Source organism: Rana temporaria, chromosome 5 (genome assembly GCF_905171775.1).
Source record: "Rana temporaria chromosome 5, aRanTem1.1, whole genome shotgun sequence".
NCBI classification, from domain to species: Eukaryota; Metazoa; Chordata; class Amphibia; order Anura; family Ranidae; genus Rana; species Rana temporaria.
The window spans coordinates 59493389-59521156 of record NC_053493.1 but is presented as its reverse complement, the minus strand read 5'-3'; the positions used below and the strand labels follow the sequence as shown (position 1 = coordinate 59521156).

The 27768-nt window shown below is 42.9% G+C and overlaps 1 protein-coding gene across 6 annotated transcripts in view; it reads left to right on the top strand.

Annotated features, from left to right (window-relative positions):
- The window catches only part of ARHGAP12 (Rho GTPase activating protein 12), a 186267-nt gene that overhangs the window by 11003 nt on the left and 147496 nt on the right, over window positions 1–27768 (top strand). For all 6 annotated transcript variants that reach the window (XM_040352626.1, XM_040352627.1, XM_040352624.1 and 3 more), the window contains exon 2: window positions 19267–19968. In XM_040352626.1, coding sequence (XP_040208560.1) covers window positions 19330–19968 — 639 coding nt within the window. In that variant the 5' untranslated portion in view covers window positions 19267–19329. The remainder of the gene's footprint in view (window positions 1–19266; window positions 19969–27768) is intronic.

Genomic DNA, 27768 nt, shown 5'->3' with positions numbered 1-27768 from the left:
ATGTCGGCGGCGGATTGGCTGTTACAGGCCCACTGGTTGGCTGCCACGCTGGGTGTACCAAGATGGCCGCGGCTCCGGAGCTAGGCCGAAGCCGCGGCCTTTCCTGATGCTGTGACCGCGGCGGCAATCCACGGATTGCCGCCGCGGTCACAGCATCAGGAAAGGCCGCGGCTTCGGTATAGCTCCGGAGCCGTGGCATCGCTAGCGGCCATGTTAAATATCGGCCTAATTTGGAATGCCGATTTCTCCAAAACGGCCAAATATCGTCGACCTCTACTTTTAACCCCCACAAGTGTCCGACTAAAGGCTTAAAAGCGTCCACAAAGTGCTGCTGCGAAGGCACTTTGCATTGATTTCAATGGGAAGGGGCGCCTTAGTAGCAGTGTATTCACCGTTCCTAAAGCGCTGCAAAGAAGCTGCTTGCAGAACTTTTTTTGATGCCCTGCCACCGCAGCACCTCAGTGGGAAAGCACTCGGGCTTTCACACTGGAATTGCAGATGAGTCTTCTTTCAGGCGTCTTTTTTGGCGCTAAAGCGCCTGAAAAACGTCTAGTGTGAAAGGGGTCTACCACTGTTCCTGATTTGTTCTGTCCATGTGGCATCTGACAGCTGCATCTAACTCGCTTTGTGCCTTACTAGCCAAAGACCTACAGAACAGAAGGCTTCTACCAATTCCTATGGACAGTCCTTCTGACCACAAGAGCTTTAGATAACAGATTGGGATTGATTTACTAAAACCCCTTTCACACTGAAGGTGCTTGAAAACTGCCTTTTAAAATGCTGAGCGGTTTCAGGCGCTTTTAAGGAGTTAGTGGGGCACTTTTGTTGAAGGTCATGTGACGCAAACTGCTGCAAGAACCATTTTGAGGCATTTTTGAAGCGCATTTCAGGAACTTAACATTAATTTCAATGGAGAGGGGCGCTTTTGAAGTGCTTTTTTAGCTCTACAGACATGCTCCAAAGATGCTGCTTGCAGGAGTTTATTCACTTCCCCGCCAGTGCACCACTCCAGTGTGAAAGCATCCATTGATTTTAATAGGAAGCAGTTTTCGTGAGCTTTTCAGGCTCTTTTTGTAACGCAAAAAACTCCTCCAGTGTGAAAGGGGTCTAAAACTGGAGAGTGCAAAATCTGCTCCAGTTTTAGTAAATCAACCCTCCATAATCTACTCTTCTGCCTGTTTATTCATCTATTCATCTACCTACAGTATCTGTCTACGTTTTTATCTATGCAGAGATATACAATTTTGTATTTGTACATCAGGTAAATACGACTCCCAGGAGTTCTTGTAGAAGGGGCCCTTATTGGCTTTGTCTGCCATTCATAAGAGGTGTAAACAGAAATGTAAGCCAGCCATAGACTGATTGATTGAAATTTGTCTGCTTCTGAATTTCGATCCATCTATTAGCACGATGGTTGTACTGAAGTCGATCTATTGATCAACTTCAGTACAAATGGGCTGTCTTTTTTTATTTATTTATTTGTTATGTTTGTATAGCTGGCAGCAGTAATCATTTTATTCTGACAGCTGGGAAACCTCCCGCTGTCAGAATACAATAGCGCATAAGAAGACATTCCTCCATCAAGACTGAATGTGTTGATGAAGGAATTGAGCAATTTTCTTGGTTGAAGGAAGGAAAATTGCATAATCTATGACTTGCCTTAAAGTGGTTGTATACCCTGCTTGATTATTTTTATCTACAGGTAAGCCTATAATGAGGCTTACCTGTAGGTGAAATGAATATCTTCTAAACGTGCACCGTTTAGGACAGTGGTCTCCAAACTGTGGCCCTTTGCTTGCTTTTATCTGACCCTTGCAGCACTATTTGATCCACTATTACCAACAATGGGGTATAATTCCTCCCACTGCCACCAATGATGGGGTACAATTTCTCTCAATGAGACTCAATTTCTCCCGACAACACCAATGACGGGGCACCCTTCCTCCCCATTGACACCATTGATGGGACCCAATTTCTCCCAAGGACACAAGTGATGGGTAGGGCTGGGGAAAAAATCTATTTGAATCTAGAATCGAGTCGAGAGGTCAAATCCAGATTTTCAGCAAATCGATTTTTTTTTTTTTTTTTAGATTTTCTTTTCCACTAGGACCGGCGCTGACACCGCGCCAGCCCTGAGGAGCTGCGGGCAGGAGTTTTTAGGCGAGACCGAAGCCACGTAAAAAACAAAACAAAAAACAACTTGATTCGAATCGTGAATCTGCGATTAAATTTTTATTTATTTTTTTGAGAAAATCTCCCAGCTCTAGTGATGGGACACAATTCCCCCCAATGACCATTATGATGGGGCACAATTACTCCTACTGACACCAAAGATGGGGCAATGTTTTTTCCCCACTGATGTCGGGACCTTTTCTACTCAAAAGGACCACAGTCCGGCCCTCCTGAAGCACGGTAAACCGGGCCTTTGTTTAGAAAGTTTGGAGACCCCTGGTTTAGAAGATATTCACCCTGCATAGAGCCAGTGACATCACTGGCGTATGCACTCTGAAAGCCCGGTATACCTTGCTGGAACTTTAGAGCTTCGTGCCACAACCGAGGGCCCCCGCACGGGGTTGACATAATCGCGGCTCCGGCCAATCACATTGCCGGATCGCGCAAACTCGGAAAAAAGATCGGGGGAACATGTCGGCAGCCCCCTCAGCGGTGATATTGCAGCGCAGGAGGGCTTTGTTCCAAGGTGAGTGTTTCATAATGTGCTAGTATGTGATGCATACTAGCACATTATGCAATTGCCTTGCAGTTTTTTCCGTTCCTTTTTTGCAACATTCACGGTTTACAACTGCTTTAAGCCAGGTACATACTGTTGAGTTGAATGAAAAAAAAAAAAACACAACAGGTTAAACAAACAAAAAAAACTGTCAGCCCTAGTCAGAGCCTCTGTACTAACTATCCAAAGTTAGTATAGCGCCCCCGCCAGAACCGCCATTGGCTGAGAGTGCTGATCGGGAGTCAATTGGCTGCTGGTTTTACAGCATGCTCGTCCGACAGAAGCCGGCCAAACCGACATACACACGGGCCGTTTTGTTTTCTTTGAACCGGCCAATGTCTCCCGTCATTCGGCTCCTGTGTCCTTTATTATTTTTTGTTTGGGTAGGTTGTCGCACAATCTCTTGGCTTTATTTACTTTATATTCTAATCTAGAGGATGCAAAAAGGGAAGTGGGGAGCAGTAAAAACCCAAGTTGGGTGGGAACAAAGCCAAGAATTATGGGAAGGAGCTCCAGTCAGCAGAGTCCATTAGAAGGTTACTCGGTTCATCTCCATCTATAACCGCAATTTTGGATGAAGCGATCTTTAAAATTAGGCAGTTCAGGTTACAAATAAGTATTTCTATATTTAATAACCAAATCTTACAGTATTTTCTATTTATGATAAAGTTGCAAGAAAATAAATATTTTTGAGCTATTGAAGACCGTGCCACCTTGCCCATTCAAGAGAATGACAGCACATTGTGCAAAGTCAAAACTCCAACTGCTATTCACCTCTATAGGAACTCCACTCTTAGGCCCCATTCACACCTAGGTGTTTTTACGCCTGAAGCGCACTGCTCACAAACGCCAGAGGGGAGAATTAACATTATTCCCTATGGTGACTGTTCACACCTGAACGCCCGTCGCGCGAAGCTCAAACAAGTCCCGGACCTTTTTTTGTCGCGCGTATCGTGCGGTTTGGGCGTATTTGAGCGTTTTTTTCCCCCATAGAAAGTAATGGGAAACGCGCGAATTGAGCGTATCGCGCGACAACGGGCGTTTGCTACGGGCGTTTTGTCGCTTTAATAAATAGAACTTGTCGCCCATGCAGAAGATTAAAAAAATCTACCAACAAGTGATGAAAAGATGATCATTTTTCCTATTGGCTAAAATAAAAAACGCCGAAGTACAAAAACGTCGCATCGACGCTGTATGCAAACGCGCAAATACGCGCGACAAAACGCCAGAAAAAAACGCCCAAAAAAACGACCGAACGACCGACACTCAGGTGTGAATGCAGCCTAATGCTTATTCCTCTTTTGCATATCTGCCATAAAAGTGTTTGACATTCCCTGGAGTTGGCGTTTGGAGAGGGCGGTGATGTCCCTCCCTCCATCATGTGACACTGCTTGGGCACAGCTATTGGCTGCTAGGCCTGAGCACTGCATAATGGTAGAGGTCACAGGCAGTCCGTTTTCACGCAATCTCACCATAGAGGAGAGCGGAGCTCTGACAGGTCCGTCTTAGCACAGTGAGCAGAGACGGACATGTCATCCGCCTGCTCAGCGAGGGATCAGCGGAACAATCCCCCGCTAAGCAAAGCTGAGTCCGCCAGGCAGACCGTCCTGTGAGAGCACTAAAATGTTGGGTTTCCTATGACTTTTCTGTCTTGTTGATTATTTTTATTATACAGGATTTATATAGCGCCAACAGTTTGCGCAGCGCTTTACATCAGGGAAGACAGTACAGTCACAATACAAATCAATATAGGAGGGATCAGAGGGCCCTGCTCGTTAGAGCTTACAATCTAGAAATGATCATCTGGATAAATAGAGAGTATATCTACCTAGCTGGGACACTGGCAGAGCTTTGCATTATCTGCTCAGTGATGATTCTGTGGCAGCACACAGGCTTTGCTGTGATTGTGTGGACGTGTAATCGGCATAGAACTTTATGAAAGGGATGCAATGCACACAGCATGCATTTGTTTCCCAACATTATGTTGCATCAACCTTCCTGTTTCGCCCTTTCTTATTTTGACATTTGTGAATTATAAAATCAGAGCACAGCATTTTTTATTTTATGTATGCAAGCGTTTACATTTCTTACGACAAACGCCAGTTCACGATGGCCTTGTTAAAATAAGAAGTATTAACATTTCATCACTAATCTGAAAGAGAAGTAGAATATTCTTGAAGTAGATGTAAACTACATTTACTAATATCAGAAACATTAAAGGAGTTGCAAAGTATTTTTTTTTTTCACCTTCATGCAATCTATGCATTAAGGTGAAAAAACATCTGCTGCCGCCCCCCCCCCCCCCGAGCCCCCGTTTATACTTACCTGACCCCTCGAAAGTCCCGCGCAGTCCCGAGATCCTCTTGGCCGCTGATTGGCTAGAGCGGATGGATTGAGAGCAGCGCAGCCATTGGCTGGCGCTGTCAATCACATCCAGTGACGTGCCGAGGGGCAGGGCCGAGTGATACAGTGAGCGTCTATGGCCACCATGCAAGCTCTTACATGACTGTGGTCAGTACTTGCGGGGGAGGACCAGAGACATCCGCTGAGGGACCCTAGAAGACGTGGATCAGGGCCACTCTGTGCAAAACTAACTGCACAGTGGAGGTAAGTATAACATGTTGGTTATTTTAAAGCAAAAAAAAAAATTCCTTTTTAATAACCCTTTAATTTATTGGGATGTGGTGTAGGGGTGGTGGCGCAGCCCAAGAGTGGTTTCTGTAAAGTTCTGTCACCGGTGTTATCAATGGCTAACACTCCATAAAAGTGAGGGTGTGTACAAGAATTGGTGTCGGGCACCTCTGTGCGGTGGGCTCATACCAGGGGCCCCCGATGTGGTTGCAGTAGGTGACCCTAATAATGAATTTCAGACTGCCCTCAATGGGTTCTGAAACTGTATATAGTGCGTAAAATAATTAAAGAAGTGATTGTGAAGATATGTGTGTGTGTGTGTGTGTGTGTATATGTATATGTATATATATATATATATATATATATATATATATATATATATATATATATATATATATATATATATATATATATATATAGCGCACAATGAGCAAATGATTGTAGTGAAAAAGTAAAAATATTAAAGGGGTGGTTCACCCTAAAAACTACATTTTCTTATTCCACTGCCCCCCCACATTACAATCCGATTAAGGCTCTTATTATTTTTTTCATGCTGTACATACCTTAGTACAGCATATTCACCCATGCATCCGGGTTGCCAGTCCCGCGGGAGTGGGCGTTCCTCACATGTGTGTGATTGACATTTTGCCCAAAAACGAGCTCCCCCCGTCGCGTAAGCCACGTCACGGTTGGCGAAAGGAGCCAAACGGCGAGTCGGAGCTATACTGCGCATGCGCATCGCTGTTCGGCTCCTTTCGCCAATCGTGACGCGGCTTACGCGACGGGGGGGGGGAGCTCGTTTTTGGGCAAAATGTCAATCACACACATGTGAGGAACGCCCACTCCCGCGGGACTGGCAACCCGGATGCATGGCTGAATATGCTGTACTAAGGTATGTACAGCATGAAAAAAATAATAAGAGCCTTAATCGAATTGTAATGTGGGGGGGCAGTGGAATAAGAAAATGTAGTTTTTAGGGTGAACCACCGCTTTAAGCATTGAATTCTTTGATCCAATCCTGGTGTTCAAAGGTGTATCAATATTGGGTACATCAACTCTAAAATGAGAAAAACGAAATTGAAAAAATAAATTGAAAAAAGTTGTGTCTATACCAATGATCCACACAAAATAGGTATACAAAAAAAACATACATTCCGGAGTGTCCACTAATGAAAAAAAGAGCGATGCAATCAACAATATGAATAACAGTACAATTAGTGGACACTCCGGAGTTTTTTTTTTTTTTTGTATACCTATTTTGTGTGGATCATTGGTATGGTCGCTTTCAGACCACAGACACAACTTTTTTCAATTTATTTTTTCAATTTAGTTTTTCTCATTTTAGAGTTGATGTACCCAATATTGATACACCTTTGAACACCAGGATTGGATCAAAGTATTCAATGCTTAATATTTTTACTTTTTCACTACAATCATTTGCTCTTTTAGGCATTATTTAGCACTACACTTGACATTTTTATAAATTAAAACCTGTGTACAGCTCACCTCGCAGTATAACGTGTGTGTGTGTGTGTGTGTGTCTATCTAATAATAATATTATTATTATTATTATTATATATTTTTAAAAGAGTCTTTATCTTTTAAATTTTATTACATCTGAACATTTGGAGTAGTGTACAGTGGATATGTTGAGGCCTAAACTTTGATAACCTCCAAGGAAATAAACCATCACATTATTTATACACTGAAATGCAGCATTGCATTATTTGTACAAGAATACTGCTCACAAAGATAATTATTTTGCTGTTCGTTACTGTGAATTTATTTAATGTTTATAAAGATTACGTTGCCCTTTTAAATAGAGGGCACCTTAACCGCTGGTATTTTACTACTGCTAAATATGCAACAACTGCAGGTTGAATGTTCTCTACAACACAGTGACCTTGCTTTCTATATGTGAGGTTCTTCAACAGGCGACACTCTCATATTGCGTGTACTGACTTTATTAACACTGAAAATCTGATAACATCTCTATACAAAGCTGATTAAATCAGGGCATACTTCGAAGGCTGTATATAGGCCACAAACTACTTCCTCTTCCTTCAACCTTCTTATGTTTTTGTTTGTTGCTACAGAAAAGGTACATGATTCTGAAACTATTGCTAGTTGCTTTTTTTTTTTTTTGCACACTTTGTTTAGCTGTTGAGCTAAGGCCGCATGCACACTCGACGTTTGGCCGCCTGTCCTGGCAGCAACGTTTTGCCAGAAAAATTGCTTGGTGCTTGTAAACATGTGTAACACGTTTAGGCGCATCAAGCACTTGGGTGTTAATTTCATTGGCCAGAATAATAATTTATTGTGACCCTTGAAATTAATTTAAATGCAGCTAGAGTTGATGCTGGTTTAGGCATGTCAAGCGTTTATTCTGCCAAAACACTGTTGCTTTTGGACGATCTGGCAGTGTTTTTTTTTTTTTTTTTTTTTTTTTTTCCCTGCCTCTATACTCCTCTAAACACCCTTGTGTGAATGGACAAATAGGCTAACATACAGGCGCCTTTAGAGGCAGAAAAAAAAAAGCCACCAGACACCCCTAACAGCAGTGTTAAAGTGGTTGTAAAGGCAGAAGGTTGTTTACCTTCAAGGGTTTAGTAACCCTTTTATTTAAAAACAAAAACATGTCATACCACCTCTGCGCAGTTGGTTTTGCAGAGTGGCCCTGATCCTCCTCTTCTATGGTCCCTCATCGATGCTAATAGCTCCTCCTCGTCTCAAGTGCCCCATCTGAGAAGTGCTCTCCTTCGGGACACCCGTGCGGGCATGCTCCCGAGTCCTGCTTTTGCGTCTATTGACATAGTAAGCAGGGCTCAGTCCTGCCCCCGGCGCCCACGTCATGGAATTTGATTAACAGCAGCAGGAGCCAATGGATGCGCTGCTATCAATCTATCCAATCGGGACATGAGACACCAGCTAAAGCTGGTGTGCTCCTCTCCGGGGAGAAAAAGGTTTCAGGTGAGTAAAACAGGGGCACTGGGGGGCTGCAGCATGACCGTTTTTTCAGCATAGAATGCATTAAGTTGAAAATCCTGTGTGCATCAGCCCCCCCTAATATTTACCTGAGCCCTCGATCAAGCGGTGTTGCTCGAGAGTTTCGGCTGTCTGGGACTCTCCCTCCAGTGAAGTGCCATTGGCTCCCGCTGCTGTCAGTCGAGTGTGCATGCGGCTTTAGCTCAACAGCTAAACAAAGTGTGCAAAAAAAAAAAACAATGAGGGGAGAGAGGGGCAGGGCCGGGCTGCAGCTTTGTGCCTGAATGGACACAGGGAGCCTCGGCTTGGGTGCCCCCATAGCAAGCTGTTTGCTTTTGGGGCACTTAACAGGATGGAGGGGCCAGGTGCGCCAAAGAGGGACCCCAGAAGAGGGGGATCTGGGCTGCTCTGTGCAAAACCATTACACAGAGCAGGTAAGTATGACATGTTTATTTTTCTAAAATAAAACAAGACTTTTGTATCACTTTAAAGTGGTTCTAAAACCTAAAAATGTGTTACCTTAAGAGATGTATGGGGTTTGGGCTTTTTGCAGGTTTACACTTGCCTAGGTGGATGCAGCATTGGCCCCTCACCGGCTCCAAAACTGAGAACCGAGCAATCTAACATAGCAATTCGCTCGATTCTCAGGGCTTCCCAAGCAGAGAGCTGCGGACTGTCATTCACTGCTCTCTGCTCTGTCCCCTCCCCGCTCACTGGAACGCTGGGCTGTGGAGGTGACGGGAGCGACCTGATCCCGACCTCAGTGTTGCGATCTTGTCCAAGCATGGACTGGCTCTGACATCAGCAGACACAGTGGGCTTCAGCTTTCGCTGTACTTCTCCTTTTAATGCGTTCATTGCATTGCAGGTAAAAAATGTTTAGGCATTGGTTTTGGAGCTCTATGCCTAATAGAATTTTCGGAGCTTCTTTGGCACATTTATCGGACATAGGGAGGGCAACCCTTTCAAGAGTACAGGATGCCCTTTGCGCAACTAAAAAATGTGCAGGGGGGAAAAAAAACACCAGCGGAAAAACACATGTTCTGTGAGGGGTGAATCCGGCCTCAATATTTCCAAAATGTTCTGTCCTTTTTTTTTTTATGATTTTTTTATTTTTATTTTTATTTTTTTTAAGTTGACAAGTCTGAAAATCCCTTGAATTTGTCAGAAGAACCCTGAGGAGGGGGTACATGCCTCTGAAGTTGACAGCCACTGACTTAGACGTCCCAGAGCCAGAAGAGTCGACGTCTGTTATATGCTGTTTATTTATACTGCCATTGGCGAACAATTTCCTTTTGTTCTTCATCCTTTAGAAGCTTAAGTTTTGAACCAAATGTACTCTTAAATGAAGACTGCGGGGTTAAAGAGGTTCAGCATTGGTTCAAGGTACTTTGTTGAAGTATGTGTTTTTTTTCTTTTTAATGATTGTCTTTGCTACAAAGTTCTTGGCTACTTGTCCTCATTTCACAGGTCAAGGAGGATTGAACAGATCTTCATTGCTGTTTACAGGCCCATAGTTTTTATTATTATACAGGATTTATATAGAGCCAACAGTTTATGTAGTGCTTTACAATGTAGAGGGGGGACAGTACAATTGCAATACAGTTCAATTCAGAAGGAATAGGAGGGCCCTGCTCCTGGAGTCTACAATCTAAATGGGGGGGAGGGGGGGAGAGCTGATACATAAGATAATCGCTGCGGGGGATGAGCTGATGGAGGCGATTCAGGAGGTGGACAGGGTATGACTGACCGGACGTACTGGGGCAGGGAGTTCCAGAGGATGGGAGAGGCTCTGGAGAAATCCTGGAGGCGAATATGGGAGGAGGTAACAAGGGAGCTAGAGAGCAGGAGGTCTTGGGAGCAGCGGAGAGGACGGTTTGGCGATATCTTCAGATGGGGTTGGTGATGTAGCTGGTGGCGTTGTTGTGGTTTAGTATTTTGAATTTATACGGTGGGGTAGGGGAAGTCCGTAAAAGGATTGGCAGAGTGGGGTAGCAGTCATGGATCGGTTACTAAGGTGTATGAGTCTAGCAGCAGCATTCATAATAGACCGTAGGGGGGATGGCCTGTGTAAAGGTAGGCCAGTGAGGAGGGAGTTACTGTAGTCGAGGCGATATAATCGCAATACAACAAATATATTGTCATCACGTAGTATGAAGTGGAGAGAGACTCTCAGGCATTAAAAGGGTAAACTAGAGGTTAATGAGACACTTGCAGCCGCTGTGTATAATGCTCTGTATTTTTAGAAGAGTTTCCAATCTGTTGGAAGATGATTGACCTGAAATTAGTTTTCTGTTTTAATGGCTGTTTTGGAGAGAGTAAGCCCCGTTCCGAATGCTGGACGACATTGGGCAGTTCAATAAAAAACGCTCAACATTTGGCCTGTGTGTGTGTGTGTGTGTGTGTGTGTCAGCCCGTTTGGCCAGCTACTGTCAGATAAGCATGCTGGAAAACCAGCAGCCAATCGACACCCGTTTATCGCTCTAAGCCAGTGCCGGAGAACGCTGAGCCCTCCCCCCACGTTCAGAACACAACAGCTAAGTGAGGGTGACCGCTGTACTAATGTCAGATTGTTAGTACGGTGGTTCCGACTGACCGCTTTTCTTATTTTTTTCCTTCAACCCAGCGGAAAAAAACTGTGTACCAGGCTTTAGTAGCTGCTCCCATCACTTAGCAATAGAAAGAAAATCTTACCATCCACCTGCTCTTTATGAGGCACCTACGCCGATATTACCAACCTTATTGTCACACGCTTCTTTTGTGGCTTTCTTTTGTTGGGATTCATTATTCAAAGTCCTTTATTAAGAAATATATTTATGACATGAAAACTCAATGGGTGACATCAGAAGTGTATGTATGATCTGAAGTAAGAACATGTATGGCCTCACATGAGTTTCTCCTTGATGTGCTTTATGTCAACCTATTGTGTGTTTCTGTATTTTTTCTTACAATCCGGCTTATAAGGAAATGTGAAAGCCAAAACAAAAGAACCTGTTGATGAATAGATAAGGTATAATAGGGTAACTGTACGGAACTTCACCCAGCTATCCAGACATGTCAGAAGATACAATGACTGTAGCTGCTGCCTTTTATAAAATGGTTACCAGCCCAAGAAGTCCAACCTTCACAGTTTAACCACTTCAATACTGGGCACCCCCCCCCCCTCCTGCCCAGGCCAATTTTCAGCTTTTAGCGCTGTTGCTTTTAAATGAAAATTGCATGGTCATGCTACACTGTACCCAAACAAATTTATCATTTTGTTCCCACAAATAGTTTTTTTTGGTGGTTTTTGATCACCTCTGCAGTTTGTTAGCTAAAAAAAAAAGACAGACAATTTAGAAAAAAATTAAAATGTCTGTTTTCTGCTCCAAAAATTTGTAAATAAGTCGGTTTTCTCCTTCACCCATGGGTATTGATAAGGAGGCACCGATGAGATGCCACTGACGATGGGCACTGATATGTGACACTGGGCACTGATAGATGGCACTGGCAGGCAATGCTGATGGGCATATCTCTGGTCCAGGGTGGCATACCTGGTGGACGTCCTTTGTGGGCATCCCTGGTGGTCCTGGGTGGGCATCTGCGGGGGGACTGCGTTGATAAACAATCAGCACAGACCCCCCCCTGTCAGGAGAGCCGCTGAATAGCTCTCCTCTACTCGCGTCTGTCAGACGCAAGTAAGGAAAAGCTGGTTAAACATTTCTTTCTGTTCACACTGTGATTGGACACGTCTGATCACGTGGTAAAGAACCTCCGTCGGAGGCTCTTTACCGAGATTGGTGTTGCGGTGTGTCAGACTGACACGCCACACCACCGATCACTGCGCGCCCCCCTTGGGAGCGCAATCGTGGCTTGTCCTGCTAGACGTCATATGACGCCCAGTCCGGAAAACTGAACCACCACCCGGCTGTCATTTTGCTATAGACCAGGCGGGAAGTGGTTAAACATACACGATGTTGCAGTAATAAGGGGCATGGTATTAGAGAAAAAGTTGCACAAAACCATAAGGCCCCAGTCACACCTGCACACCCGCATAGGACAGCCCAATCATGACAAATGCGCCAAAGTAGCTCCTGCGCAATTTTTGGACTGTAAGCATGTTTTTGTACCGCACAATTATGCACGTAACTATGAGCCATGTTTGGGGTGCCATTAAGAAATAATGGCACCTCAAGCACAATGTGTGTTTGTTTTTTTTTTTTGTTTTTTTTTTACCACTTCCGGACCACCGCACGACAATATATGTTGGCTGTTTGAAGAGGGATATATTTGTTATGGCAACAGCTAGCTGCTCTTCACCCGGCAGTCCGGTTTCCGATAATAGTGCAGTGCGAAAGCGAATTCAATACGTCACTTCCGCCCATAGCACTTAAAGGGACAATTTATTTATTTTTTGCATTTTTTAAAATGCCAACTTTTTTTTTTTTCTTGCATTTTTGTGTAAATATGATATCTGAGGTCTTTTTGACCCCAGATCTCAAATTTAAGAGGATCTGTCACTTTTTTCTATTACACGAGACGTTTACATTTTTACATTGTGTAGTTTGCTGTATTTCATCAAAACAAACACTAGCAAAACACATGGACAATAAAAATACAAAATCAACCATTCCTGTTTTCTCCAAAAGTATTGAGAATGACACAAATATAAAGTCTGCTGCCTCAGTTTTTACGATTTTTATATGCTCCAGAATGTTATGAAGAGTGATCGGATGAATTTAGATTAATTGCAAAGTCCCTCTTTGCCATGGAAATTACTCCCATAAAAAGCATTTCCACTACATTTGTAAAGAAGGCTTCGGGGGCGCACAAGAAAGTCAAGCAAGCGCAAGGACCATCTTTATACAGTTGATTCACCTATGGGATCCGGGCACCATCAGGGCACCACCAGTGCAGAGCCTGCTCAGGAATGACAGCAAGCATGTGTGAGTACATCTGCGTGCGCAGTGAGGCGAAGACTTTTGGAGGATGACCTGGTGTCAGAAGGGCAGCAAAGAAACAACTTCTCTCCAGGAAAAACATTAGGGACAGAGTGATATTCTGCAAAAAAGTACAGGGATTTGACTGCTGAGGACTGGGGTAAAGTAATTTTTCTCTGAATCCCCTTTCCGATTGTTTGGGGCACCCAGAAAAAACCTTGTCCAGGGAAGAAAAGCTGAGCGCTACCATCACTACTCTGTCATGCAAACAGTAAAGCATCCTTAGACCATTCATGTGTGGGATTGTTTCTCAGCCAAGGGAATGGGCTCACTCACAATTTTGCCTAAGAACACAGCCATTAATAAATGGTACAAAAAACAGAGAAACTTCTCCCAACCATCCAAGAACAGTTTGGTAAGGATGAGCCCCGGCATGTTCGCAAACCCCATGTGGAGAGCCTGCCAGGAAGTCGTCGCTGCGCTATTTTCAGGCAGGGAGACATTTCCCGATCTCTGCAGCCATGCATCAGGACAATGTCTCACTGTCTGTGATTAGAGCAGTGCCGACTTCCTGGCGGGCTCTCCATGTGGGGTTTGCGAACACGCCGGAACTCATCCTTAAAGCGGTGGTTCACCCTAAAAACGACTTTTTTCTAATTCCACTGCCCCCCCCACATTACAATCCGATTAAGGCTCTTATTTTTTCCATGCTGTACATACCTTAGTACAGCATATTCACCCGTGCATCCGGGTTGCGAGTCCCGCGGGAGTGGGCGTTCCTCACATGTGTGTGATTGACGTTTTGCCCAAAAACGAGCTCCGCCGTCGCGTAAGCCGCGTCACGATTGGTGAAAGGAGCCGAACGGCGATGCGCATGCGCAGTATAGCGCCGACTCGCCGTTCAGGCCCTTTCGCCAACCGTGACGCGGCTTGCGCGACGGCGGAGCTCGTTTTTGGGCAAAACGTCAATCACCAGCATGTGAGGAACGCCCACTCCCGCAGGACTCGCAACCCGGATGCACGGGTGAATATGCTGTACTAAGGTATGTACAGCATGGAAAAAATAATAAGAGCCTTAATCGGATTGTAATGTGGGGGGGCAGTGGAATTAGAAAAAGTAATTTTTAGGGTGAACCACCCCTTTAAGTGAGGAACAATGCCTTTTCCAGCATGATGGAGCACCTTGCCGTAAGGCAAAAGTGATAGCTAAGTGGCTTGGGGAACAAAACTGCAACATTTTGTATCCATGTAAAGCAGGGATCCTCAAACTACGGCCCTCCAGCTGTTGGGGAACTACACATCCCATGAGGCATTGTACAACTCCAACATTCAGACGTGACTAGGCATGATGGGAATTGTAGTTCCTGAACAACTGGAGGGCCATAGTTTGAAGACCCATGATGTAAAGGATACTCCCTAGACCTTAATCCATTTGAGAACTTGTGGTCAATCCTCAAGAGGCGGGGGAAAAAAAAAAATACAAATTGACACACTCCAAGCATTGATAATGCAAGAATGGGCTGCCATCACTCAGAATGTGGCCCAGAAGTTGAAAATATTGACTTGTTGCACCTGATTTTCATGAAAATTGACACCTATATCTGCAGTGTTATCTGTCTTCAAAGCTCTATGTCCCATAGCTTTCTCCTGCTTCGTTCTTTTGTTATCAGCCTGATAACTCCTGACAAGTTCTCCATCACATATGATAAAAGCAGCCTGAGTTTTTTATTTAAATGGATGCAGTGTTAATCAGGAAGAGAAAATCTCCTAACACGATCTTCACTTTCTAAACAGTATATAAAGCTGAAGACAGTAGATATACATGTAAAACTTGTGTATGGAGATTTGTTTTATCTGAGTATCATCTGAGCCTGTTCACTTCAGTGGGTATACAGTATGTGGGGGTTTACATCCACTTTAATGTAATTGTCAATAAAAGCCTTTGACACTTATGAAATGCTTGTAATTATACTTCAGTATACCATAGTAATATCTAACAAAAAGATCTAAAAACTCTGAAGCAGCGGACTTTGTGAAAATTTGTGTCATTCTCAAAACTTTTGGCCACGGCTGTACCTCATTCAGGTTTCAAATGACTGTAGACATGAGTTGTGTGCACTTATATACTGAAGCTTGTATTACAAAATAAAGCTGTTAATTTCTGTTTTGGTACATTCAAAGTAAAAAAAAAAAAAAAAACTTAACTTTTTAGTTTGTTTCAACCAGATATGTTAAACATTTAGTTCTGTGTTGCTGTAATTTTTGCTGATGAACATTAGATTTAGTCTCTGAAACAGATTTAAGAGCGGTGCACAAATACATTTGGCAGAAACACAGAAAAAAACTGCAGAAACGGGCGAATAAAAAGGTTCTTCCTCCTAATAACATCCGGAAAGCCAATCGGTGTTTAATCTGAAACTGAGCAGAAACCCGAATGATTAACCAATACTTGTTGAATGCAAATCCAGTAGTGGTGGTGACCACTAGAGAAAGCTATGAACAGCTAACTGGTGTGTGTCGGCTGCAGGTAGGGCTGAATATCCAAGGGTAGGGCCAGAGAAGAAAATACCTTAGTTGTTTGCATTTCTATGATAAGAAATGCAGCATTTTCCAAGCTGGATTCATTCATGATTTTGTGGCAGAGGAAGAAAGATTGACAGTAAAAACTAAAATAATTAATTAAAGATTTTCAGCTCCACGGAACTAAGCTCTCAACCAGCATTAATTAATATTTAATCTATATGATACTACTACTAGCCTTTGTAAATAGATAGGAAGGTATGTTATATTTACTCATATATTATTTTTTTTTTGGCCTAGGCAAAAATGTCATACATTGTAGAGCTGCACGACTCTGGGAAAAAATGAGAATCGTGATTTTTTTTGTGCTTCGAAGAAAGATCACGATTCTCACAATCCTCAGCATAACATCTTTCACATTATACAAAAAAATCGGGCTAACTTTACTATTTTGTATTTATTTATTTCATTCATTCAAGTGTATTTTTTCACAAATTGTGTTTGAAAGACCGCTGCCCAAATACAGTTCGACATAAAATATTGCAACGATATATAAAAATGTTTGGGAGGTTCTAAGTAATTTTCTAGCAAAAAATACAGATTTTTAACTTGTAAGCAACAAGTGTCAAAAAAAGGTTGAGTGTGGTTAAACTGATGACGTTCATCTCTTTGATCTAAAAGAACCAAACGTTACAATGTTTATAGTTTATCGCTCAGCGCTGAGAAATGTTGATAAACATTTGTCAGGCTCTTTTTTTTTTTTGTTTTTTTGAGAGAGAGAGAGAGCTGTGAGTGAGCAGAGAACGACTCTGCACTGTTTGCATAAAGAATCGTGTAAATGCTGATTTAAGATCGTGAAGGGGGTTGAATCAAGATCCTTCTTTTTCTTTTAATTTTTTTTTTTTTTTTTTTATGATTGTGCAGCTCTACTTCATTGACTTTTTTTTTTTTTTTTCTTTCATCAGGAGAAAGGGCTTTCTTGGCAAAGCATATCCTTCTGCCTGTGTGCCTGAGCTAAGGGCAAAGGGATTGCATGAAGTAAATGATGCATGAATCATCTGCCCTTGGTCAAGATGGCTGCAGATAGAAATGCTTGGTAGTGTTTTTCAAAATCATTTCTCAACACAAAAAGCATGGAGACATGGATGAGTTTGCTTTGAATATTAAAAATGAACTAAATATTTTCAGTTTGTGTTGCCCAGATACAGTTTTAGTTCAGCTTTAAAGTGTATGCTGGGGGTTAATAAAAATAAAACCTATAGGACATCTGCGATACATGCACATTTCCCCATGATTTATCCCTTTTCAAAGACCCTTTAAGTACAGAAAAATGTTGATCGACCAAAAATGCATTTGGTAACTTTTGAGTGACAACATATGCAGTTTCATGGACTGAATATGCTAAAGTGGTGTCGGCTCTGCACAGTGGTCTTTTACTGAACTGCTAAATTAATCTTTTCCCCGCTCCTCATCCTCTTAACCGAGTGTAATGGTTTATGAAGTCCAAGATACGAACTGGGAGGGCTGATTGGATACCTTGAGGTAACGGAGAGCAAGACACTAGACATCTAAATCTCTGAGATCATGGGGTGTTTCACTGTGTTGCAGCAGTAAGTTTGTTTCGTAATATGTTTAATTTGCACTACATTATGTATAGTGTTTCACAGGTTTTTTAATTTTGGATTGATTTGTTCAATTTTTATGAGATTTAGGCCCCTTTCAGACGGACGGATAGAATGGTGCTTTTAGCTGCGGATTTTCTATTTTTCTACCGCAGCTAAAAGCACACAATGTTTTCCTATGGCCCCATTCACACACAGCGTTTGCGTGTGATTACGTTACATGCGGTTTTGTGCGAATAGAAAAAATAGAATTGAATGCGTCCAGGTGCGATGTAGCGCAGCTATATGCACATAACCGCAGGTAATCGCAGTCTTTTTTGTCAACTGCGGATAGCAGCGTTTTAGAATTCAAGGGACCCAAACAAAAACAAAAAAAATAAAAATGGTTGCTATGGAAATGAATACCGCAGCTAAACGCGGCTGCAGTTAAACGCACGTAAACGCATGTAATCGCAATGTGCAAATGCAGCTAATCGCAGTGCCTGGAGCCTTGAATTTCACAAAACATTTGTAGTGCTTTTAACTGCGGCAAAACAGCAGTCCGTCTGAAAGGGGCCTTAAAGGGACAGTGTACTTTTTGTTTAAAAAAAAAAAAAAAAAACTGCTGTTGACCCAGTGTTTGGTTATTAAAGGATCACTAAAGGAATTTTTTTTTTTGGGCTATTTCCTTTACCTTACTGTAGTACTGGTTTCATGTCCTCATTGTTCGTTTTTGCTTTGAAGTAGCTGTAATTCTGCTGTGATCTCCACACTTCCTGCTTGTCTGGCTCCTTATGAAAAATCTCATGGCAGCTTCTCACTGTGGTCTAAGCTGTGTGTCTAAAACTCCTCAGAACCAATCAGATTCATTTTAAAAACAAAACACTGCCCTGGATTTGTTTGTTTTTGTTCTGTGGGTCTCTTTACTTCACATAAACATGAAACCAGTTTAAAAACGAAAGTGAAACTACAGGCACATTATATGATTGAATTTAATCTATTTTTAATCATTTTTAAAATGAATCAGTTAACTTTTAGGTCTCTATACCCTGTAAACAGTCATTTCAGCAAACATTTTTTTTTTCCTTTAGTGATCCTTTAAGGTTACAGCAGTCTAATTTTTAATGTAGTACTTTGAGCTAAGCGCAAGGTACCACCGTACCTGTATTTCAGCTCGAACAATGAACCTCACTTATTTCCTGTTAAATATTCAAATAAAGATTTTTTTCTTTATATCTGTTCAATAAATGAAAAGATAGCGATCCGTGTGCATTTTCAGCACAGCATTCCAATCGCACTGCCCTTGTGATCCGCTTAGGGTGTCAATACACATTTAACGACACTCCAAAATGCAGGTCGCAAACGCAGTGCATTTGACTGCATTTGATTGCATGGTACAAAACAAACATGCAAAAAAATTGTGGTGAGGCTCCAAAAAGGTGCATGCGCGTCTTTGGTGTTATGAATGGACTCAAATCACACAGCACTGAATCGCATGTGAATTGCACAGCAATGCAAAGTGGTTTCTGAGTGATTCACATGTGGTTCATAGTGTGAACGGAGGCTTCTGTGTTTTCTTCTGCCATCTGCACACTGCCTTGCAGCTGCCCAGAATTAGTTGCCAAGCCCATATATATAGATGAGGAATTCTCTGACAACGGGCTGGCTCCACAGCTAAGAGTGACAGTTCCCTGAAGCTTGCAGCTGAGGATCATGGATGTAAGTGTGAACACCAAAATGCGGGCACAAGCTGTAATTATTGTAAGACACCATCTGGTTCCTGGGTTCCGGCAAGCCTTTTCCATTACTGTGCTTTTTGGCAATCTCTGCTTTTTGGGAAGTTTTTTTAATAGTATTTCTTTTTTCTCTTGTTCCTTCTCTAGAATTTTCGGCACGCTGTCATAATGTTCTCCGTTCTTCTAAAGAGGTGATAAGCATCATTGAAAATGGCTGACAAGAGCGGGAGGCCCACGCCTGGGCCAGTGTACATTGAGGTAGAATACGATTATGAATATGAATACAAGAGCAAAAGAATTGTTATAAAGCAGGGTGAGCGGTATATTTTAATGAAAAAATCCAATGAAGACTGGTGGCAGGTGAGAATGGATGAAAACGCGAGACCCTTGTATGTACCAGCTCAGTATGTGAAGGAAGTGGGCAGGAAGGCGTTAATGCCGCCCGTCAAACCGGGCATCCTGCCCAACAGTCCTCTGAAAGTCACACAAGGATTACAGAGATCGATGGAGAATATCAATAAATCCCCAGAACTCACCAGTTTTGGGAAAACCCCCTCAATTCGAGATGCCAACCAGAACTTTGGGCCTGGCAGTAGCCCAGGCCAGACGAGAGGACTGACTTTAGACCTTGTACATAACAATGGCAAGTTATGTACTGACTTGCATTCGCCAAAGGCCACCAGCAGGAGTCCTTCTGCCTTGCACTTTCCTGGTCCAGAAATGATGGAAATCGAAAAGACCAGCTTCACAAATGATCACTCGGATTCGGCTGGGGAAAACTCGGAAAAACTTCTTGCAGATTCAGAATCTGGAGATGAGCTGAGTAGCAGCTCGACGGAACAACTTCAGGTAAGATTGCATCCTGAATATTTTTTTGCTAGAGGCCGAAGAGCTATTGCTGATATTTTGAAGATGCTAGCTACCTGGCTTTCATGCTGTTAAAGTGGCCTCACCCTGAAACAACATATCTATGCTGGTCATAGGCAGGCAGCTAGCATTTTTGGAAGGATTTCAGAAGTGGCATCCTCCATATTTCCCTAGGAAAAGATATATTATAATGAGTCCAATGGGTTTTCAGTTATGACAAATTTTTTAAAGGCCTTTTGTTGCTTTGTGTGGAACAAATTTAATTTCATTGTAGAGCTTTGTGAATGCATGCAGTAATACTGTGGTCGGTCCTTCACCTCCTAGTCACAGGGATGGATGCATGAGCTGGAGTTCATCGCTCATATGTATGTATGGTGGCATACATGCCAATGGTGATATCACAATCAAAGGGGTGGAGCCCAGGATGATATGGAATTTGCTTAATAGTGTCAGTACATCAATTTAATTTGAAATGTTGCTTAGCACTACAAGTGTGGGATGTTTTTGCTCCATTAGAATAGCTCTTGTATGCTATAGAAGGGGGGTGCTGGGCTGAGGACTTACCTGAAGTACAGGAGGCCCTCGGTAGTGAAAGCTTGGGTTGAAAGGACAGATGTTTTCATACCTCTGTCATCAAACTTTGGCAAGCTAATATCTGTGTCTGTGTCTGATATCAAATTTGATCTGGATGTGTTTGTTTTTGGTTACTATCTAGAGCAGGGGTCTCCAAACTTTCTAAGCAAAGGGCCCGTTTACTGTCTATCAGACTTAAGGGGGGGCCGGACTGTTGGCATTGGGAGTAGAAAAGGTCCTGAGGTCAGTGGGAAAAATAATGCCCCATCTTTTGTAACAGTGGGAGTAATTGTGCCCCATTATTGGGGTCAGTGGTTGGAATTGTTCCCTATCATTGGTGTCATTGGGAGGAATTGTGCCCCATCATTGGTGTCATTGGGTTCTATTGTTGGTGTCCTTGGGAAGAATTATGCCCCATCCATGATCTCATTGAGAGGAATTGTACACCATCATTGGTGTCAGTGGGGGGAATAGTGCCCCATTATTGGTGTAATTGGGAGGAATTGTACCCCATGATTGGTATCAGTAGGAGGAATAGGGGCCCATCATTGGTGTCATTGGGAGGAATTGTACCCCATCATTAGTGTAATCAGGCCCCATTATTGGTGTCATTGGGAGGTATTGTGCACCAACACTGGTGTCATTGGGAGAAATTGTACCCCATCATTGGTGTGTCAGTGGGAGGAGTAGTGCCCCATTGTTGGTTTCATTAGGAAAAATTTGGCCCCGTTGTTGGTTTCAACGGGAGGATTAGTGCCCCATCGATGGTGTCATTGGGAGGAATTGTTTCCCTTCATTGGTGTCGATGGCAGGAATTATGCCTCATTGTTGGTATCAGTGGTTGAAACAGTGGTCCTTGGGCCGGATAAAAGCAAGCAAAGGGCCGTAGTTTGGAGACCTCTGATCTAGAGCATGGGTGCTCAGCCTGTGGCCCTCCAGCTTTAAGAAACTACAAGTCCCATCATGCCTCTGCCTTTGGGAGTCATGCTTGTTAGGCCCCTTGCACACTGGGGCGTTTTTCATGCGGTACAGCGCTAAAAATAGTGCTGCTATACCGCATGAAATATCATGCCCTGCAGTGTTCAATGTGAAAGCCCGAAGGCTTTCACATTAAAGCGGTGCGCTAGCAGGAGCGCACCAAAAGTCCTGCTAGCTGCATCTTTACCGCGGTATAGGAGCGGTGTGTTCACCGCTCCTATACCGCGCCTTCCCATTGAAATCAATGGGAAAGGGCGGTATTGACCCTTTTTCGGCCGCTAGCGGGGGTTAAAACCTCACCACTAGCACCCGAATATCGCGGTAAATACGACGGTATAGCCGCGCTACAAATAGCGCGGCTATACCGTCACCGCGGCTCCACGCTGCAATGTGAAAGCAGCCTTATGGTCAGTGGCTTGCAATGCCCCAAGGGACTTGTAGTACCGCAACAGTTGGAGGGCCACAGGTTGAGCACCCATGATCTAGGGCTACTTAAATGTGTCTACATTTTGTGTTGTCTTCCTGCCAAAAAAAGTTGCAGCTTATTCTTTAATAAAATAACAGCCATGTTATACTTGCCTGCTCTGTGCCATGGTGTGTGGTATTGCACAGCACCCCCATGCCTGCTTTTCTGTCTTTTTTTTTTTTTTTTTATCTTGGCAGTTTTTTTGTTTGTTTTTTTTAAGACCCAGTGCATCCAACAAGGTGTTATATCTTAAAGTCCACTTCTCATTTGTAGATAAGAAGGGAAGCTCAATTTTTTTTTATCAGTATACTCATTGACTTCTCTCCTTTTTTTACATGGCTGGCTGATTGATTGCTCATTCACACTGTTGCGTGCGCATTCATACTTTGTTTTTCCACAGTTGGTGTGTATGCATTTTGCAGTGTGTTGTCACTATTCAGGTGCAGTTCAATGTTTATACGTGGAGTATAGAAACCCTCCTGCCTCTCAGTGCAAGGCAGCATACAAAACAAAGCATCCATGAATTACTGGACAATGCACTACAACACGCCAGCAAGCCAAAATACGCGCATCACCGAAACCGTGCACATTAGTGTGAATGGGCCCCATAAAACCATGCCAAGCAGCCATTGGTCCATTTTATTTCCACCAAGAACATAGTTTCAGACTTTAGAGTGGGATAATTTTCTCTCATTAGTTTTTATTTGCTAAAGCTGGAGAGTGCAAAATCAGTCTTGTCACTGCATAAAAACCAATCCGCTCCCAGGTTTTATTGCCAACGTTTGATTAAACAAACTGAGGTTAGAAGCTGATTGGTTTCTCTGCAGAATTGAGCCTAATTTTGCGCACTCCAGCTTTATATTTATTTATTTATATATATATATATATATATATATATATATATATATATATAATCAGGGGTTGACAAATTTGCTTGGAATCTAGGAGCCAGGTAAAAAAGTTAGGAGCCAGAAAACCTCCCCGTCCCGACGAGCTTGCGCGCAGAAGCGAACACATACGTGAGCAGCGCCCGCATATGTAAACGGTGTTCAAACCACACATGTGAGGTATCGCCGCGATTGGTAGAGCGAGAGCAATAATTCTAGCCCTAGAGCTCCTCTGTAACTCAAAACATGCAACCTGTAGATTTTTTTTAAACGTCGCCTATGGAGATTTTAAAGGGTAAAAGTTTGTCGGCATTCCACGAGTGGACGCAATTTTGAAGCGTGACATGTTGGGTATGAATTTACTCGGCGTAACATTATCTTTCATAATATTAAAAAAATGGGGATAACTTTACTGTTGTCTTATTTTTTAATTAAAAAAAGTGTAATTTTTTCGCAAAAAAAGTGCGCTTGTAAGACCGCTGCGCAAATACGGCATGACAGAAAGTATTGCAACAATCGCCATTTTATTCTCTAGGGTGTTAGGATAAAAAATATATATAATGTTTGGGGGTTCCAATTAGAGGGAAGAAGATGGCAGTGAAAATAGTGAAAAACAACATTAGAATTGCTGTTTAACTTGTAATGCTTAACTTGTAATACCAACGGCCACCACCAGATGGCGCCAGCTCACATCTGGTGGTAATAACTTGTAATACCAACGGCTCACCACCAGATGGCCCCAGCTCACAAAAAAAAAAATTGTAACGCACAGTTTTTTTAATATATATATATATATATAATATATATTTTTTTATTAAACTCTCCCCCCCCCCCCCCCCATACTGTAATATCCACATCTCGCCCCATACTGTAATGTCCACATCTCCTTGCTGCGCCGCTACTAGGCCACCGCCGGGTGTACCGAGACGGCCCTGGCTCCGGAGCTAGGTCGAAGCCGCGATCTTTCCTATGGGCGAGACCGCAGAGCTCAATCTGTGGATCATCCCGATCAAAATAATTTTGATCAATCAAAGAAATTAACGATCGAGGAATTCATCGTTCATTTCCACAGCCCTAATTTATATATATATATATGCAGTTACATGAGTTCCTGCTTTGAAAGCTGTACATACTGATGTGTTGATTTCCTGATCTGTTATAGTTTGTGTTTCTGTACACAGGTTCAGGTTTTGTATTGTGCATTATCTGTGTCCTTGAGATGCACGTGATAAAACTGAATACGGTTCTGACTCACTGCTATAGACTTTTCTGACATTTCGTTGCTAAGCACTATTTGCCCTATTTGGACGTTTGTCATCAGTTTCTTTGTTTTAGCTTTGTCATACAGAAGCAGATGTGTAGAAGCAAAACCTTAGTTAAAGTGGATGTAAACCCCAATTTTTTTTGTTGATGTCACAATGTAGAGTATAAGATTTCCTATCATCTGTGCCCAGTCTTGCCACACAGAGTTAATCCAGCTCTGAGCAATCCTCTTTTTTTTTTTTTTTTTTTATTGTTCAGTGAAAATTAACAGACTTCCAGATACAAACCTGTCTAAATAAAAAGTCCTTTCCTCTCTCTCCTTGCTTTGAGTGACAGGTTATTTACATATCTAGCTTGGACATGTTTATCATATGTTATGTTCATCATAATATGAGGTGATCCACAGTATAAAAAGTAAGAAATCCACCCCTCCCCCACATAACACATCCTGGTAATATACAATGACCTGTGGTTCACCTCATATTATGATAAACATACTCTACATTGTGACATCAAAAAAAAAAAAAAAAATTGGGGTTTACATCCACTTTAAGAGACATATGTTTTTATTTTATTTTTTTCAAAGATGCATACTTGCCTATGTGTAAAAAAAACCTAGTGCCCATAGGCACAGCATAACCCCTCAGGATTTTTAGAACAGGCCAGGTGAGTATTTAAAAATATTTATTGGAAATAAAATTTTATACAGTACAGATGCCTGTATTTTTTTGCTGAAATTGCTTTAAATTTTCTACTGTATAGATCACATTTTTTTCCAATCAATAATATTTTTAACCACTTCCATACTGGGCACTTATACACCTTCATGCCCAGACCAATTTTTAGCTTTCAGCGCTGTTGCACTTTGAATGACAATTGCGCGGTCATGCTACACTGTACCCAAACTAAATTTTGATAATTTTGTTCCCACAAATAGAGCTTATTTTTGGTGGTATTTGATCACCTCTGGGATTTTTATTTTCTGCAAAAAAAAAATGAAAAAGAAAGAAAAAAATATGTTTTTGTTGTTGTTGTTTCAGTTACAAAACATTGTAAATAAGTAAGTTTTCTCCTTCACTGATGGTACTGCACTGATAAGGCGGCACTGATGGGCACCGATGTGGCACCGATGAGGTGGCATTGATGGGCACGGATAGGCGACACGGATGGGCACGGATAGGCGGAACTAATATACTGTAGTGTGTTGTAATAATGGATGCCAATCAGTTCCAAACAATGCCTGCCAATCAGTGATGCCCATTGTGGGCACTGATTGTCATCCATTATTTCTGATTGTCATCCCTGGTGGTCTAGGGTGGCATACCTGTGGTGGGCATCCCTGGTGGTCTAGTGTCATCCCTGGTGGTCCAGTGGGGGCTGCGCTGATAATCGATCAGCACAAACCCCCCCCCCCTGTCAGAGGAGCAGCCGATCGGCTCTCCTCTACTCGCGTCTGACAGATTACCGGCTTTTCCTGTTTACATCGTGATCAGCCGCGATTGGACACGGCTGATCACGTGGTAAAGAGTCTCCGTCAGACTCTTTACCTAGATTGGTGTTGCGGGGTGTCAGATTGACACCCATGCAACAAAACAATGATCGCCGCGATGCGTGCCCCCGGGGGCGGGCAGCAGCTCAATATCCTGAGGACGTCATATGACGTCAAGTCAGGATATTGAAACCACTTTGCCGACGTCATTTTGTTATAGGGTGGGCGGCAAGTGGTAAATACTCACCTGGTCTGTTCTAAAAATCCTGAGGGGGTTATGCTGTGCCTATGAGCACTAGGTTTGTTTGCTTGTTCATTGGATTGGCCAGACCAGGCCTTATACTCACTGTCAATCTTCAATTTCTTTGCACCTATGTGGATGCAACATCAGTCTGATGCTGCATCTGTCTCTACACTGAGAACCGAGCGATCGAACACCACTGATTGCTGGGTTCTTACAGCTTCGTAAACAGAGAGCTGCAGACTGTTACAGCGCTCTGCTCCCTCCTCGCTCATTGGAGTGCTGTGGAGAGGGTGGGGGCAGCCGGCTCAGCCTCTCGGCATCTCGCTGAGAGACTGAGCCGGGTGTCGGTCCAGGCGCCTGGCAGATCCAGACTTCCATTGACGTGATGACACAGAACCTGGACTGACTTCAGTGACGTCGGCACAGCACAAAATTCGGTGTGATCCACAGAAGTACAGCCAGACAAGCTTTGGCTGTATTTCTACATTAAAGTGGAGGTTCACCCTAAAACAATTATATAACATTACATCCAGCATACTAACGACATGTACAATATGCTGGTATTTTTTTTCCGCCGTACATACCGTGTTATTGCGATTTTCCTTCCGGGTTCTGATTCCCGTGGGACTGGGCGTTCCTATTGAGAGCTTAGATTGATGTCTGGTGAAAAACTTCCCATGGCGCATAAGGCGCGTCACCAGTTTTCCATAAATAGCCAACCTGCGAGTCAGGCGTTATACGGCGCCTGCGCCCGCCGTATAGAGCTGACTGCGCAGGCGCCAAATAGAGCCGACTCGCGGGTCGGCTATTTACGGAAAACTGGTGATGCGCCATGGGAAGTTTTTCACCAGACATCAATCATCTAAGCTCTCAATAGGAACGCCCAGTCCCGCGGAAATCAGAACCCGGAAGCGGGGGGGAAAAAAATCACAATAACACGGTATGTACAGCGGGAAAAAAAAAATACCAGCATACTGTACATGTCGTTATTATGCTGGATGTAATGTTATATAATTGTTTTAGGGTGAACCTCCACTTTAAAGTAAGTAAATCAGGTTAGCTTTTATCTTACCTGGAAACCATTTAAGAAAAATAATTCTCTGCAAGTTTCAGGAAAGTTTGCTATGAAAGGATTGTGAACAAAATCGCTTCATTTTAAACAAAGAAGTTCACAGTGTTGTATAGCTTTGTAGAACAGAGGGGCCAGCAATAATCTCTTTTTGACTTTACAACCACTTTAAATGTTGGCAGAGAATGCAATGTGGAATAAAAATCTGTAAACTTGCATATTATTCTGCCCCATAGCTGCTGTCAAATTCCCAGCCGATTTATTTTGGTGGACTGCAGAAGAGGCTATGTTGGAATAGAATTGTATTGCTTGGCTGGCTCGCTAGTTTTTAAAGTGGTTCCAAAGGCTCAAGTTTCTTTTTACCTTCAACCTTCTGTGTGTAGCGGCCTCTCTAATACTTACCTGAGCCCCACTTCCTTTTTGAAATAAAGGTTTTACATGGATAAAAGCTTGTCCTTGTAAGCACCCCCTGTCAGTGGTAAATGGATACTGATACATCTGGAAGAGAGCTTGTTCTTTTGAAAAACAAATATACTGGGCAGGGCCGATCCTAGGGTCACAGGCGCCTGGGTGCAGAAATATTTCTGGCGCCCCCACATGGGCGTTGTCATTTTACTAACTCCTCCCCTTTACATCTCATTATACATCACATCTGTAGATGGACTAGGCGCAGGGGCTGTGTATCATATGCAATCTATCATGCCATTAAACATCTAGAGCAGGGGCAGCCCAAAGCACGTGTAAATGGATGCTGGGGGTGCCATCCCCCAGCACACTGAACACTTACTCACCTCGATTCTCTGTGCAGCCTGA